General features: G+C 45.3%; 2 protein-coding genes across 2 annotated transcripts in view; one reads left to right on the forward strand and one right to left on the reverse strand.

The window, feature by feature from the left end:
- The window catches only part of LOC134646331 (interferon-inducible GTPase 5-like), a 42,280-nt gene extending 33,545 nt beyond the window's left edge, over positions 1-8,735 (reverse strand). Inside the window, exon 1 of the mRNA XM_063500200.1 lies at positions 8,189-8,735. Coding sequence (XP_063356270.1) covers positions 8,189-8,735 — 547 coding nt within the window. The remainder of the gene's footprint in view (positions 1-8,188) is intronic.
- Positions 1-17,600, forward strand: part of LOC134644738 (interferon-gamma-inducible GTPase 10-like) — a 74,286-nt gene that overhangs the window by 35,522 nt on the left and 21,164 nt on the right. The gene's annotated exons all lie outside the window — the stretch shown is intronic.

Below are 17,600 nucleotides of genomic sequence, written 5' to 3' on the forward strand. Positions count from 1 at the left end.
GACAAATGGCATAACAAACATTTCCGAGGTCAAGTCTAATCACGCCTGCGACCTTTGGGAGAGATTGGACATTGTGTTTTTGAGTGAGAGCAGATTACAGGTTTTTGGCGAGTGATTGAAACTCCACGTGCCGCCATGACCACCCCATTTCCCTGAACGTAAAAAGCTTCGCAATTTAACATCACAAAGGTCTTTGGATTACACACACTGGAGATTGGGTCAATATGATGAAATCCCTTGGAGGAGTTCGTCAAAGAATGAGGCTTGAAAAGAGGTGAAAATGTCGCAGAAATTACAAATTAATTTCAAAATGGCTGACTTCCTGTTGGATTTGGGATATTGCTCCAAGAGACTTTTTTGTACATCTTGATATCTTCCATAAGCGTACCAGGTTTCAGACTCATACATAAAACACAGAGCAGGGGCTGTTGTTTTGAAATTTTGTAGGGGGCGCTGTGGAGCCATTTTGCGCTATTAAAGGAAAATGGTAAAATAACAAGAAAGCCCTCATCACATTGGAGGTGTGCGCCAAATTTCAAGACATTTTAAACTGTCCAAGCCCTTCAAAATCCGCTTCATCTTTCATGGTGAACTGCGTTGCCACCAGGGTGCGCTGTTCAGTTTAAAGTCACAATTTTCTCACTGAAGCATCACGAGGGACTGATCGTGATATTCACCGCTTTTGAGATGGCCACGATAAACCTGTGAAAATCAGTACAACAAAATGAAAGACATGACATTTCCTGTTGCCACTAGGTGGCGCTCTATGTATTCGTGACAATGGGCGCATCAATCTGTTCAGGGCGGGTCTGACATCATGTCTGTAAAGTCTGGTACTGATCAGACTGGATTTCATTGAGTTATACTAATTTGTTTCTTCATGGCGAGACATAAATGTTCGCCATGCTGCAGGGGTCACACCCTCTGACGAAAACTCACAGTTTTCACTGTAACCAAGGACCAACTCCTTAAGGCTTTCCTCGAGAAATTTGAGACTTCAGATGTCACCCATCACATTACTGTACACCAAAGTGTAAAACATGACATTTCCTGTTCCCACTAGGTGGCGCTGTCCCTGTTGTTAAATATGGCAATTGAAATATGTTTAGGGGTGGAGCCTTATCATATGTGTGCTCTTTGGTCCAGGTCGGACCATGTATGACAGAATGAGAGGCAATAAGATTTTCATGGCGAGTCATCGAAATTCGCCATGGCGCCACGGCCTCACAGTATCACGAAAACTCAAAAGCTCCGCAATTTAACATGGCCCAGGTGTGTAGTGTACACTGACCAAAGATGAAGCTTATACAACCAAATCCCAAGGAGGAGTTCGAAAAAGTTCGAGACATGGAAATGGCAAAATTGGAGCCAAAATGTGACCTTCAATCCAAAATGGCGGACTTCCTGTTGGGTTTGCATCAATGGTCCCAATGACTTTTTTGTTCGTCTTAGCATGATACACATGTGTGCCAGTTTTCATACATGTAGCTCAAACGATGTGTTCGTAGGGCTGCATTTAACAAGGCATAGGTGGCGCTCTAGAGCCATTTCCCAGTGCTCATATGTAAGACCATTAAAATACAAAATTTTTCACCAGACCTGGCATGTGTGCAAAATTTCATGAGTTTTTGAGCATGTTAAAGCCCTCAAAAAGGCCCTTGTTTTGCCTGAATAATAATAATAATAATAATAATAATAATAATAATAATAATAATAATAATAATAATTAAAGCTGCAAGCAGCGATATGAGGGCCCTCGCACCCCAGCACGTCGAGCCAAGCCCAACACCTAAAACCAGTGCGTCCGATCTGATGTCACATTGATGGAATTCATGCATTTAACCACCAGCTAACATTTCATCTAATTCAACCATTATTATAGTCATCCCACTAGGTGGCGCTCTAACCATTACTGACAAATGGCATAACAAACATTTCCGAGCTCGAGTCTCATCACGCCTGCGACCTTTGGGAGAGATTGGACATTGTGTTTTTGAGTGATAGCAGATTACTGCTTTTTGGCGAGTGATTAAAACTCCACGTGCCGCCATGACCACCCCGTTTCCCTGAACGTAAAAAGCTTCGCAATTTAACATCACAAAGGTCTTTAGATTCCACACACTGGAGATTGCGGCAATATGATGAAATCCCTTGGAGGAGTTCGTCAAAGAACGGTGCCTTAAAAGAGGTAAAAATGTCGCCAAAATTACACATTAATTTTAAAATGGCTGACTTCCTGTTGGATTTGGGATATTGCTCCAAGAGACTTTTTTGTACATCTTGACATCTCCCATAAGCTTACCAGGTTTCAGACTCATAGATGAAACACAGAGCGAGGGCTGATGTTTTGAAATATTGTAGGGGGCGCTGTGGAGCCATTTTGCGCTATTCAATGAACGTGATGAGAGAACCTGAAAGCCCTCATCACATTGGAGGTGTACGCCAAATTTCAGGACTTTTTAAACTTTCCAAGCCCCTCAAAAGCCACTTCATTGTTCATGGTGAACTGCGTTGCCACCAGGGTGCGCCGTTCAGTTTAAAGTCACAATTTTCTCACTGAAGCATCAAGAGGGGCTGCTGGTGATATTCACCGCTTTTGAGGTAGCCACGATGAACCTGTGAAAATCAGTACAACAAAATGAAAGACATGACATTTCCTGGTGCCACTAGGTGGCGCTCTACGTATTCCTGACAATGGGCACATCAATCTGTTCAGGGCGGGTCTGACATCATGCCTGTAAAGTCTGGTTCTGATCAGATTGGATTTCATTGAGTTACACTAATTTGTTTCTTCATGGCGAGACATCAATGTTCGCCATGCTGCTGGGGTTACCCCCTTTCGCGAAAACTCACAGTTTTCACTGTAACCCAAGACCAACTCCTTAAGGCTTTCCTGGAGAAATTTGAGGCTGCAGATGTCACCGATCACAATACTGTACCCCAAAGTGTAAAACATGACATTTCCTCTTCCCACTAGGTGGCGCTGTCCCTGAGGTCAACTTTTTAAACTTTCCAAGCCCCTCAAAAGCCACTTCATTGTTCATGGTGAACTGCGTTGCCACCAGGGTGCGCCGTTCAGTTTAAAGTCACAATTTTCTCACTGAAGCATCAAGAGGGGCTGCTGGTGATATTCACCGCTTTTGAGGTAGCCACGATGAACCTGTGAAAATCAGTACAACAAAATGAAAGACATGACATTTCCTGGTGCCACTAGGTGGCGCTCTACGTATTCCTGACAATGGGCACATCAATCTGTTCAGGGCGGGTCTGACATCATGCCTGTAAAGTCTGGTTCTGATCAGATTGGATTTCATTGAGTTACACTAATTTGTTTCTTCATGGCGAGACATCAATGTTCGCCATGCTGCTGGGGTCACACCCTTTCGCGAAAACTCACAGTTTTCACTGTAACCCAAGACCAACTCCTTAAGGCTTTCCTGGAGAAATTTGAGGCTGCAGATGTCACCGATCACAATACTGTACCCCAAAGTGTAAAACATGACATTTCCTCTTCCCACTAGGTGGCGCTGTCCCTGAGGTCAAATGTGGCAGTTGAAATATGTTCAGGGGTGGAGCCTTATCATATGTGTGCTCTTTGGTCCACGTCGGACCATGTATGACAGAATGAGAAGCATTAAGATTTTCATGGCGAGTCATCGAAATTTGCCGTGGCGCCACGGCCTCACCGTATCGCGAAAACTCAAAAGCTCCGCAATTTAACATGGCCCAGGTGTGTAGTTGACACTGACCAAATATGAAGCTTATACGACCAAATCCCAAGGAGGAGTTCGAAAAAGTTCGAGGCATGGAAATGGCAAAATTAGAGCCAAAATGTCACCTTCAATCCAAAATGGCGGACTTCCTGTTGGGTTTGCGTCAATGGGCCCACAGGCTTTTTTGTTCGTCTTGGCATGATACACATGTGTGCCAAATTTCATATATGTAGCTCCAACGATGTGTTCATAGGGCTGCATTTAACAACACATAGGTGGCGCTACAGAGCCATTTCCAAGTGCTCATGTGTAAAACCAATAAAATACAAAATTTTTCACCAGACCTGGCATGTGTGCAAAATTTCATGAGTTTTTGAGCATGTTCAGGCCCTCAAAAAGGCCCTTGTTTTGCCTGAATAATAATAATAATAATAATAATAATAATAATAATAATAATAATAATAATAAGAAACGGAGCAGATACAATAGGGCCTTCGCACTCTCGGTGCTCGGGCCCTAATAATAAGAAACAGAGCAGATACAATAGGGCCTTCGCACTCTCGGTGCTCGGGCCCTAATAATAATAATAATAATAATAATAATAATAAGAAGAAGAAACGGAGCAGATACAATAGGGCCTTCGCACTTTTCGTGCTCGGGCCCTAACAATAATAATAATAATAAGAAACGGAGCAGATACAATAGGGCCTTCGCACTCTCGGTGCTCGGGCCCTAATAAGAAGAAACGGAGCAGATACAATAGGGCCTTCGCACTCTCAGTGCTCGGGCCCTAAATACTACATAGAGTGCACTATACAGGTCATCGGATGTTCAGGATGGGCTTTACGTCTACGAACAACTGTTCACACTGCCAAACCAATTCACCGGACAATTATATCCACGCTCTTTGGTTCTGTCCACCAGTTCAGAAGTTTTGGCGCGAGATATGGGAAGACTTATCAAAGTGTCTGAAATGTAACATTCCAACTTCCCCTTTAGTGTGTTTGTTGGGCAGCTTAGATAATGTCACTTCAGAAAAGAATATAGCCCATATGGTTTTCACTGCCCTATGTACAGTATAGCCAAGAAAACAGTCCTCATGAACTGGAAAAATAACAATAATCTTAATTCTAACCAATATAGAAATGATCTATTAGATTACATTAGTCTTGATACAGCCTCTGCCACCACATCAGATCAATTGCTCTGGGCTCCTTTGATCAGCTCCATAACCTAGTGGGGGTGGGGGGTCATAGTTTGGTCCCGCCTTCACTGTTGCGATTGGTGTGGGGGTAGGGACAGGCTTAGGGCATCGGGGGGGTTCCCCAGGAGCATCTTCCTTGGGGGGCTCAACCCGGGGTGGCGGTCATTGCCAATTAAGGGCTCTGTTGGCTTTTAGGTGACGGTTTCCTCGTGGCTGCGTGCAGCGGGGCTAGGGGAGGGTCTGTGCTGACGGACGTGGGTTACTGACCTGGTAGCCTGGCTGCCCCTGGGTGGGTCTGTGTGGGGCCTCCCTGCTGCTGCGGAGTCGGGGCGATCTGCTTCTCCCCACCGCAGGGAAAAGGGTAACATCACCTGGGTCTGGGTGCAGTTTCCCCCTCCAGGGGCAAGGGTACCTAGACCTGGTTCTTAGAGTACGCTTGGGGAGTGTGATTGTGTGTACAGTGTCTCTTTATGTCTGTCTCCACGTTGGTTGAGTGTGGAGTAATTGCTTATGAGATCATGAGGGTGGGAATGGATGTTTGTATCTGTGTGTGCCTGTATGTCTGTGTCTATATGTCAGGTTGGGTATCAGACGCCACCTCTCTGGGGACATCTCAGGCCCTCCAAGGTTTGGAGGCCTATCTCCCCCCACCACTTCCCCTGCCGGTGGCGGACGCCCTCAGACATCGGTGCGTTGGTGGTTCTTTGTGTCCGGGGATGGGCGTCCAGGTAGTCACCGGCTCACTCCTTGGTGGGTGCTTATCGGGGCCTGGAGCATGGGGCTCGCTCGGGCCACTTCGGGGATGGGGTGCCCTCGGCCTCTCGGCCTGGGGCTCGGTCACTCAGGCACAGCTGGCTGCCGGCGGAGCTCACGGGCACGTCACTGCAACCCCCCCGGGCTTCTGCTCCGCGGCTGCTGAGTGACCCCTCATCTGGGACTCTCCTCAGCTCTTTCTGGGATAGTGGCGCGGCTGCCCCTCTGTTGGTCTTCCTTGGTCTCTTGTGTTCTGGGTGCCTCTGGATGTCTGGAGTTTTGATCTCCTCCATACCTGCTTCACGCCCTGAAGGACGGGGCAGTGCCCCCCCCACACCCTCTAGCAGATCATTACATGAAAGAACCTTTTAAAAACAAGCGCGTTCATGCTCACAGGTGTACACACGGGTGATCACACACACAAACTACACCCTTTTTGGCTCCTACCTCAAAGCACACTGTGCGCTGTCAATCTTACGTGCTGCACAATAATGTTTAATATTAAGTATTTAGTGTTATATTCCCATATATCATCGTGATGTTGTTTATTCTATTACTCTCGTTTTCTTCTGCTTGGTTTTCTTTTTTCTTTCTCAACAGGTGATCCAGATGATTGATATATGTATTTTTTGTCTACTTATTCTGTTGGTTTTTGTTTTTGCCCTTTTCTCCCGTCCCCCTTCTCAGCTGTTTTTCTTTCCCTCTTTCTTTCTCCCCTTTCTTTCCCCCAGTCAAGTCTGTCCCGTATTCAGCAAGTGAAAATAAAATAAACAATAAAAGGTGAATCAAATAGATTATTACGGCAAGGCTGGGATGGTCCATTTGGTAAAGTAAATCCGTTGGGCATCTTTCTTCGCCTTTAGACAATAATTCTGATGGCAAAAGAGCCAAACGGGACAGGCAAAAAAAAAGAAAAAAAAAAAAAAAAAAAAAGAAACACACGGTTTGAAGATTAAATGAGAAATGCAGACTAACACATCTGACTGTGGATTTCTTTGTGTGCTGCAGCCTGGTGTAACTTCTGGTAATGTTTGGAGAAACTGTCTCAGTAATTGATGCCACAGCCTGCTTACACCAACACATCCTTTCACCCCTCAGCCGTGAAAGGCTGATGGCGGATTGTCATCATCTCGGCGAGAACGACGAGACGTAGGACCTTCAGATGGACACCATAGTAAAAACCTCAGACAAGTACAAATCTCAGTGACCTTAACCTCAAGCTGAAGGTCAGAGGTCAACCTTTCTAAAAATCTTGTAAAGATGATAACACAAGAGGAAGTCAGCTGGGACTTTCACATTTATTCCACAGGTGCATCTACTCAGAGGCTGCAGGGTCACCAGTGTTTTTAAATCAGATACTGCAGTTTTACGTGATGTGTTGCTGAATGTTTTATGTTTTTGTGAAACATCTTGCAAAACTAACTGAAATATAACATTTCTGTGTTACTCAAAGGTTGCATGAAAATACAGTTTAGTCATTAGTATGCAGGGCTGTGGTGACGTTTACTGTGATGCACTATTGTGGACTGGTGCAGAGCAGCTGTGGTGTTCATGGTCAATGTTAGGGGGAGGATTAGATTAGATTTATTCATCTGCATCTTCCTTTTATAGTAATTAAACTGTCTACATGGGAGAAATTAACCATACAGCATATAAAATATCTGCTTATATATTGTTGTATTTAGTTAGCTCCATCTTAAGAGCAATCTACTCATACAGCGAGTTATGTGATTATTGCTGTGATCCTTCACGCTGCATCACTACACCTGATACATATATTTAAATTGGAGGCCAAAGCTCGGCAGCTAGAGCGTAGATAAATCTCACATCACTGATCTCACCCGTTCTGCCTGTTTCCATCTACGTAACATTAACAGATTACGTCCTTCTCTTTCCACCCAGTCTACGTCCATTCTTGTCCACAGTCTTGTTACCTCCCGCATTATTACCAGAACCCCTCCTACCAGCACATCACCCCAGTTCTCCAGGAACTTCACTGGCTCCCTGTGAAATTCTGGATAATATACAAACTTCTTCTGCTCACTTTCAAGGCCCTTTATAACCTCGCTCCTCCTCACCTTTCTGAGCTGTTAAGCACCACCTCTTCCACCCGCTCACTTCGAGCTTCTTCTTCTATCCAGCTTGCTGTGCCATCTTTCCGCCTCAGCACCATGGGAAGCAGAGCTTTCAGCTGCTCTACCCCCAGATATAAGAAACACTGATTCTCTCCCCCAGTTTAAAACTCAACTCAAAACCATCTCTTCAAATCTGCATATTCACTGTGAACCTGTTTGATTATGTTACTTTGTGCTTTTGTTTTCTCATTTTGTTCGTTGTTATTGTTCTATTTTGTGTTTTATTCTATTGTCAAGTGTCCTTGGATCTCTTGAAAAGCACTTTCAAATAAAATGTATTATTATTATTATTATTATTATTATTAAATGGAAATAATGTTTAGAGTGAAACAAATATATTAACTCTAATCTACAGAGAAGAACAAAGAAAAGAAGAAGCTCACCTTGGCTGCAGTTCTTCCTGATGGTTGAAAGCGTCCTCTCCACGTTGAACTCTCTCCAGGTTCTTTTCTCGGCTCGTATATCTTTGTCAACCTTTGACCGAAGAAAGTAGAACTTTTTCTTCATCTTCTGAATCTCCTGAGCGAGTTTCACATCATTTTCTCTGAAGCGAGAGTCTGAGATGATGATGAAGAAGTCAAACTTCTCAAATCCAACAAGTTTCAGGTACTCATCAGCTGGAAATCTGGTAGTGCCGATTCCAGGGAGATCCCACAAGATAACAGTGGGATACTTTGGATGGGGGTACGGTGTAACCTGTGAGGTGGTTTCCACAACACCAGTGGGTGCAGCTCCCTCATCTTCATCACCGATGCCTCTGAAAGCATTAATAAAAGTAGATTTCCCAGAACCCGACTCTCCTGTGATGGCAACATTTAGCGGCGTGTTCCTTTGCTTTAATCTTCTTTGAATTCTCGCAGCAGCTGCACCAAAGTCAGTGTTTTCCAGGTCTGCTTTAACTCCAGCAGTTTCTCCTGGACGTGACTCCATGCTCATCCTGGAGAAAAAAAAGTGTAAAAATCGCATATATCAAAGATCAGGACACTGTTGAATAATCTTACAATTTACTTCGAATTCTTCATTTTCATTTTAGCTACTTTCGGTCACTTTCTTTATTCAGAAAAGGCCGCCACAGCGGGGAGCTCGCCACGTTTGATTTAGCAGGTTTTTCATCAGCTGTCCTTCCTGATGCAACCCAAAAAGGATTTACAGTGGATAGAAAAAGTGTACACACTGCTGTTAAAACGATTTTGTGATGCTGAAACTGAGATCACAATGAATTTCTTTATGTGGGAGGGACAGATAACAGACTTTTTTCATTTTCACCGTTGTCCCATATTTTCTGAAATCAGACTTTCAGCTGTAATTTCAGGCATTTCTGCATTAACTGTTTATGAATAACAGACAGTTTTTATTCACTGTCCTCCATCTTCAGAGGGTCAGAATTTGATGGCCACACGAGGTCTGTTCCCTCTAAAACTGCTGAATAAATAAATCACATTAGCTGGTCTGATTAACAGGAAGATTAAACTCTGTTCTTTGTTTTCTTCTAGATCACAGATCAACTTCTGGCTGATTCCAGATTAACTGCTCTTCGACTGCCTGGTGAGGCTGAAACAGATGTGCATTCATTAGGGCCCGAGCACTAAAAGTGCGAAGGCCCTATTGTATCTGCTCCGTTTATTATTATTATTATTACGGCAAATGAATCGGCCTAAACATGCTCAAAAACTCATGAAATTTTCACACGCGTCAGGTCTGGTGAAAATTTACGTATTTTAATGTCCTCAGAAATATCAAGGGAAAATTGGCTCAGTAGCGCCACCTAGAAAAATGAAAAACGCGAGCCCCCGGTGTGGGTATGACCCACATGTATGAAACTCAGAACTCATATCTAACGTTAGGAGACGCACAAACCTAAACCTGTTGGGTTTAGGCCATGTACTAAACCCAACAGGAAGTCCGCCATTTGGACGTGAATATGACATTTTGACTCTAATTTTGCCATTTCCATGCCTCGAACTTTTTCGACCTCCTCCTTGGGATTTGGTCGTATAAGCTTCATATTTGGTCAGTGTCAACTACACACCTGGGCCATGTTAAATTGCGGAGCTTTTGAGTTTTCACAATACGGTGAGGCCGTGGCACCATGGCGAATTTCGATGACTCGCCATGAAAATCTTATTGCCTCTCATTCTGGCAAACATTGTCCCATCTGGACCAAAGAGCACACATACGTTAAGGCTCCAGCCCTGAACATATTTCAACTTCCATATTTGACACCAGGGACAGCACCACCTAGTGGGAACAGGAAATGTCATGTTTTACCCTTTGGGGTACAGTATTGTGATGGGTGAGATCTGCAGCCTCAAATTTCTCCAGGAACGCCTTAAGGAGTTGGTCTTGGGTTATAGTGAAAACTGTGACTTTTCGCAAAACGGTGTGACCCCAGCAGCATGGCGAACTTTGATGTCTCGCCATGAAGAAACAAATTAGTATAACTCAATGAAATCCAGACTGATCAGTACCAGAGGTTACTGGCATGATGTCAGACCCGCCCTGAACAGACTGATGTGCTCATTGTCAGGAATATGCAGAGCGCCATCTAGTGGCAACAGGAAATGTCATTGCTTACACTTTTTTGTATTGATTTTCACAGGTTCATCGTGGCCACCTGAAAAGTGGTGAATATCACCATCAGTCCCTCATGATACTTCAGTGCGAAAATTGTGACTTTAAACTGAACGGCGCACCCTGGTGGCAACGCAGTTCACCATGAATAATGAAGTGGCTTTTGAGGGGCTTGGAAAGTTTAAAAAGTCCTGAAATTTGGCGCACACCTCCACTGTGACGAGCGCTATTCTTTTATGTGATCATTTTCATTGAATAACGCAAAATGGCTCCACAGCGCCCCCTACAATATATCAAAACAACAGCCCCTGCTCTGTGTTTTATCTATAAGTCTGAAACCTGGAGGGCTTATAGGAGATTTCAAGATGTACAAAAAAGTCTCTTGGAGCAATATCCCAAATCCAACAGGAAGTCAGCCATTTTAAAATTAATGTGTAATTTTGGCGACAATTTCCCCTCCTTTCAGGCCTCATACTTTGACGAACTCCTCCAAGGAATTTCATCAGATTGACCCGATCTCAAGCGCGTGTAATCTAAAGACCTTTGTGATGTTAAATTGCGGAGCTTTTACGTTCAGGGAAACGGGGTGATCATGGCGGCACGTGGAGTTTCAATCACTCGCCAAAAAGCAGTAATCTGCTATCACTCAAAAACACAATGTCCAATCTCTCCTAAAGGTCGCAGGCGTGATGAGACTCGACCTCAGAAATGTTTGTTATGTATGTATGTTTGTCAGTAATGGTTAGAGCGCCACCTAGTGGGACGACTATAATCATGACTGAATGAGATGAAATGTTAGCTGGTGGTTAAATGAATGAATTCCATCAATGTGACATCAGATCGGACGTGCTAGTTTTAGGTGTTGGGCGTGGCTCGATGCACCGGGGTGCGAGGACCCTCATAACGCTGCTTGCAGCTTTAATTTGTTTTTGTTTTTTTAAAGAGGAAATGAACACTGTGAATATTTCATCTTTAATAATCTGTTTTCTTGTGAGTATGAGACAACAGCAAACAGCTGCTGCAGTGTTTATGATAAAAGAGCTTCAAGCTTAACTGAAGAACAACTAAACAGCCAGTTTACACTCCTGAAATATTCTTGGGTGTGTGTTTAGTAAACTGAAAATAATTGATTCACTCTGTCAGCGGCAGAGACACTGAGTGGATTTAATATCCAGTGTCTGCTTTAGTTGTAGGATGACTATCCTCACATGACGTCACTGAAGAACAATGAGGGCAACAAGAGCATCTCCCAACAGCTTTATTACCGCTGCCGTGATTCTGAACAGGCAGTCAGGGGACGACCATCGTTACACCGGAAACTCTTTTTAATAAAACAAAACGAGCAGTCTGCTGTCAACAAGCAAACAAATGATCGTTTTTGTTGTTTCTAATGAAACATACGCAGTGTTCGTTTCCTGGTTTGTCGGTAGCGGCTCGTGGCTGTGGTGACGTGAAACCTAAAACATGCTAAAAAGTTTTTCTTGTTCCACAGAAAAATGAACATTTCAAACCTGGACTTACAGGTTCGCGCTCTCCCGTCCATCACTGCTTTACCTCCGTCTGAAATGTATTCTGGGATATCTGACAGCGTCCAGTCCTCACAGGTACAAACACACCTGGACGTGCCCTCGGTAGAAGGGGCGGAGCCAGAGCACTGAGCACGAAGAAGAAGATACAGAGGGCCATAGGCGAGTTTATCAGAGCGCCCTGAAAATAACTGTTAGGTATTAATAGTAATAATAATCGAGTATTTTAGTATTATTGTGTGGAAGCTTTCCACTGACGACACAGGATAAAATGAAAACTGGTTTCATGTGTTGATGGTGTCGTGACGTCACTGCCTCGCACGCAGTGAATAAAAATACTTTTATTTTATTTAAAACACACTTTAACAGGAATACAGAAAAAGTTCAAACAGTTCTGATAATGTGGATATCACTGTGAGTCAGGAAGGGTCAGAAACGTTTGTTAATATAGCTCGAATATTAGAAGATATAAGCGACCATTAACCTTCTGATCCACGAGTCTGGATATCAGGAGCTGCCAGCTGATGTACTTTATTATTTTAGTTTGCTAAAACGTTTTGTTCCTGTTCTGGTTTAACTGGGCTTCAGTGTTTGTTTACAGCACAGCTCCAGATCCAGGTGACAGCAGGTCAAATGGTGTCACCTGTCTAAGATAAGATAAGATAAGATAAGATGACCTTTATTAGTCCCACACGTGGGAAATTTGTTTTGTCACAGCAGGAAGTGGACAGTGCAAAAGTTATGAAGGACAATTAGAATAAAATAAAATAAGAATAAATACAGTACACAACTGTACAGAATAGAATAAAAATAGAATACTATATACAGTAGAATAAAATAGAATAAAATATACAATAGGATAAAAATAGAATACAAATGCTATATACAACAGAGTGAAAAATACAACGGTGCCAGAAAGATTATTGCACATTTGTGTTATTGCACATTTGTGGATGTGTGTGTATGATCAGTTAAAGTCTTTGTTGTGGAGTCTGACAGCAGTGGGGAGGAAAGACCTGCGAAATCTCTCCGTCCCACACCGTGGGTGCCGCAGTCTCCCACTGAAGGAGCTGCTCAGTGCTGTCACAGTCTCATGCATGGGGTGGGAGATGTTGTCCAGCAGGGATGACAGCTTAGCCACCATTCTCCTGTCACTCACAACCTCCTCTGGGTCCAGAGGGCATCCTAGAACAGAGCTGGCCCTTCGGATCAGCCTGTTCAGTCTCTTCCTGTCCCCAGCAGAGATGCTGCCACCCCAGCAGACCACACCATAAAAGATGGCTGAGGCCACCACAGAGTCATAGAAGGTCTTCAGGAGTGGGCCCTCCACTCCAAACGACCTGAGTCTCCGCAGCAGGTACAGCCTGCTCTGCCCTTTCCTGTAGAGGGCGTCTGAGTTATGAGTCCAGTCCAGTTTGTTGTTCAGATGAACACCAAGGTACCTGTAGCTGTCCACAGTCTCAATGTCCATACCTTGGATGTTCAGTGGTTGCAGTGGAGGATGTTTGTGCCTGCGGAAGTCTACCACCAGCTCCTTGGTTTTACTGGCATTGATCTGGAGGTAGTTCAGCTGGCACCAGTCCACAAAGTCCTGAGTCAGTCCTCTGTACTCCTTGTCGTCCCCATCAGTGATGAGGCCGACTATAGCAGAGTCATCAGAGAACTTCTGCAGGAAGCACTGGGTGGAGTTGTGGGAGAAGTCTGCAGTGTAGATGGTGAAGAGGAACGGAGCCAGAACCGTTCCCTGTGGGGCCCCCGTACTGCAGACGACCCTGTCCGACACACAGCCCTGAGTCCTCACATACTGTGGTCGGTCGGTGAGGTAGTCCAGTATCCAGGTAGTGAGGTGATGGTCCACTCCAGAGTTCTCCAGCTTGTCCTTCAGAACCGAGGGAAGAATAGTGTTAAAGCCACTGGAGAAATCAAAGAACATGATTCTCACAGTGCTCCCAGCGGTCTCCAGGTGAGCGAGGGAGCGATGTAGGAGGTGAATGACGGCATCATCCGCTCCAATGCCAGGCTGGTAGGCAAACTGAAGTGGGTCCAGTGATGAGCTCACAAGGCGCCGAAGCTGAGCCAGGACCAGCCGCTCCAGGGTCTTCATCAGGTGGGATGTCAGAGCCACCGGCCTGTAGCTGTTGAGGTCCTTGGGGCGTGAAGTCTTTGGCACTGGTACAACACAGGAGGTTTTCCAGAGCTGTGGGACTCTTCCCAGCCTCAGGCTCAGGTTGAAGAGGTGCTCCATCACACCACACAGTTGGTCCGCGCAGGACCTGACGACCCTCGAACTGATGCCATCTGGACCCGCTGCCTTCTTGCCATTAATCCTCCTCAGTTCCCTCCTAACCTGGGTGGTTGAGAGAGACAGTCTGGAGTCTTGTGTTGATTGTGTATTGGATGCTGTTGTTGGGGGTGGGGAGGAGTGAGCAGGGTGAATAGAGGAGGTGTGAAGTGTCTGAGGTGTCAGAGGTGGAACAGCAGCAGTGGGGGTGGTTGAGTCTGCAGCCGATGTTGGAGACTGCCTCATGGCTGAATCAAATCTGTTGAAGAAATGATTCAGTTCATTTGCCCACCTCACATCCCTCCCAGGCAGAGAGTTCTGATGTTTGTGGCCCGAGATGGTTCTGAGGCCTCTCCAGACTTCACCAACGTTATTTTGCTGAAGCTGGTTCTCCATCTTCTGCCTGTAGCTATCCTTCCCATTCCTTATCAGTCCCCTCAACTCTCTCTGCACCCTTTTCAACTCCTCTTTGTCTTTGGATTTGAAGGCCCTCCTCTTCTGCTTGAGGACAGCTTTAATTTCCGGGGTAATCCAAGGTTTGTTGTTGGAGAAACACCGTACAGTCCTGGTAGGTACGGTGTTATCCACACAGAAATTAATATAGTCCGTAATGCATGTAGTAAGGCTGTCGATGTCCTCTCCGTGGTCGTCACAGATCACCTCCCACACAGTCGACTCAAAACAATCCTTAAGAGCCTCCTCGCTCTCCTGCGACCATCTCTGTACTGTGCGGGTGGCTGGTGGCTCCCTGCGCACTAAGGGCTCATACACAGGGACAAGGTGCACCAGGTTGTGATCAGATCTGCCCAGGGGAGGGAGAGGTGATGAACTGTATGCCTCTTCAGCATTGGCATACAGTAAGTCCAGTGTTTTATTGTCTCTGGTTGGGCAGGTCACATACTGGGTGAAGGTGGGCAGTGTGGAGTCCAGTGAGGCATGATTAAAGTCCCCTGATATTATGAGGAGGGCTCTCGGAGATTGTGTTTGCAGTCTGCTGACCACTGAGTGGAGAGTGTCACAGGCTGCATCCGCGTTGGCCGAGGGGGGGACATACGCTGTTATCGCGATAACATGCGAGAATTCCCGGGGCAGGTAGTACGGACGCATACTAACGGCTAACAGCTCAATGTCTCTGCTGCAGAGTTGTTCTTTTACAGTGATGTGCCCAGCGTTACACCATCTGTCATTCACAAACACTGCCAGTCCCCCTCCTTTCCTCTTACCGCTGTCTCTTGTCCTGTCCGCTCGGAGCAGCTGGAATCCCGGTAGTGTCACACTCGTGTCCGGAGTTAGCGGTGTTAGCCACGACTCCGTTAGCATCATGATGCTACATTGCCGGTACTCCCTCTGTGACCAGGTTAGCGACGTGAGCTCATCCAATTTATTGTGCAAAGACCGTACATTTCCAATAATTACAGAAGGAAGAGATGGTCGATAACGTCTCCTTCTCGGGCGACGGCGCTCCTTCCCAGCACGACACCCCCGTCTTTTCCTCCTCAGCTCGCTGGGAATGTCGGGTCTGTCCGCCGGCAGTACTGCTGTGGGACGCAGCGCTAACAGCTGATCCTTACTGTAAACAAAGGATCCCTGCTCTGGGTCCCCACACACGGGTGAAAAAAGTAGAAAAAAACTAAGAAAAACGACCAGAACTAGCACAAAACGGTAGAACATGGTTGCAGAGTCTAATTACTAATACGTTAGTTATAGAAAAATTACGAGAAGAAAAGATAAGAAAGAAAGAAACTCGGAATGAGCAGAGCTGCTGTAACAGGCTGCCGCACACGGGGGGCGCCGGAAGTGTGTCTATGTCAGCAGTAGGCTGCATTCAGTATGAATGTTGCTATAAACTGATATGGGTCAGTTTGTTTTTTATTTACTGTAACATTTAACTTTTGGGTGACGGCACAGAGAGAGGAGGACAGAGAGGGAGAGATCATACAGGAAGAACAAGGAGCAACAGTAAAGTTGGCTGAAAAACAAAATCATTTTTCACAAATTGATTTTTCATGTATTTCATGGATGCTTTTGCTGCTTTTTAGTAGCACACTTAAAAATGCCAGTGGACATTGTAAAGAGGCCACATTAATGTGACTGGTAGCATTCAGGATGGCTCCCACTACACTCATGTGACAGACTGCAGATTTATTCTCATGAAATTAGAGTACATGATGCTCCGTGCTGAGTCAGCGTAAGGGAGGGTTTGTATGAATTCACAAACTTTAATATAAAACAGCTGTTACCAGTTTGCTTCATGTACAGGTCTGTGGAGTGGCAGGTTGATTTTACAGTGTCTGCTTCAAGTGATTGTTGATTTGGTGGACCTCCTCTTTGTGGATGTTTCTCATCTGCTTTGCTTCACATGGTTCTTTAACTTCTTTAGTGACTAAGCCTTTGCCTCAGGGTCGATAACTAAAGGCTCCACCCTAAAACAGATGGATTAGAGTGGATGAGGGCACACTACTGAAGGTTTCTTTCTCGGCTTTAGTTCGGGGCCCACGCGTGTAGATTTCCAGCTGAACTCCAACACTCCGCTCCGGCCTCACTAAATCATAAAGGAAGAGAGAGAGCTCATTAATGAAACACCACACACCTGTCCCACCAACCACCCTGGCACCGCCCCTTGAGCTTACTGCACCACCCTGCAGCTGAGCCAGGGACCACATCTCTGCCACATCTGTCTTCATGGACAGATAGAGCTGGGTGTCATCTGCATAGCATTGTAAATGTATGCTGTCTTCTGATGATGCTGCCTAAGGGAAGCATGTATAATGTAAACAGAATTGGTCCTAGCACTGAACCCTGTGGAACTCCTGTAATACCAGACTGTTAATCAAAGCATCAGTATGGGGCAGGGGCAAAAATGAGCACACCATCTGAAGTTCAAAACACAAGGCTGAGAAGCACGATCCCCCTGAAGTTCGAACCCAATCTCTTCTTGAAGAGGGGAAACCCCACACCAGTCAGCCAATCCAGAAGTACTGTCCATCCAGCTGGCTAATAAAAACCACACCTCATCTCCTGATGATTTACCTGTCCAACCCTACACGAGTGTTTTGTTGGGTTCAAAATATTGGGAAGAAAATACAGGAGGAATGCAAGTAACCACACTGGTCCAAAAGGTGAAGTCAAACGATGATTTTAATGAAAGACACGCGTGGGAGAATGAGCTGACCCTGTACGCAGACAGCATCACAATCTCATCTCCAAAACTTCAGAACACAGCTTTATGCATCGGGGTATTAGAACGCCCCCTCTTGCGTAAATTACATGGATACGTCAACTCAAAACCACAAATATTCTATTTGACAACTTGTGACACAATTAAAGGACACTGGCTTCCATCTTCTCCCCGGTGGTTTCCCGCAAGCCAGCTCAGCTCTCACATCGTGCACCTGCTTCTTCATCAGTCACAGGAAG

This window comes from Pelmatolapia mariae, linkage group LG16_19 (assembly GCF_036321145.2).
Source record: "Pelmatolapia mariae isolate MD_Pm_ZW linkage group LG16_19, Pm_UMD_F_2, whole genome shotgun sequence".
Lineage (NCBI taxonomy): Eukaryota > Metazoa > Chordata > Actinopteri > Cichliformes > Cichlidae > Pelmatolapia > Pelmatolapia mariae.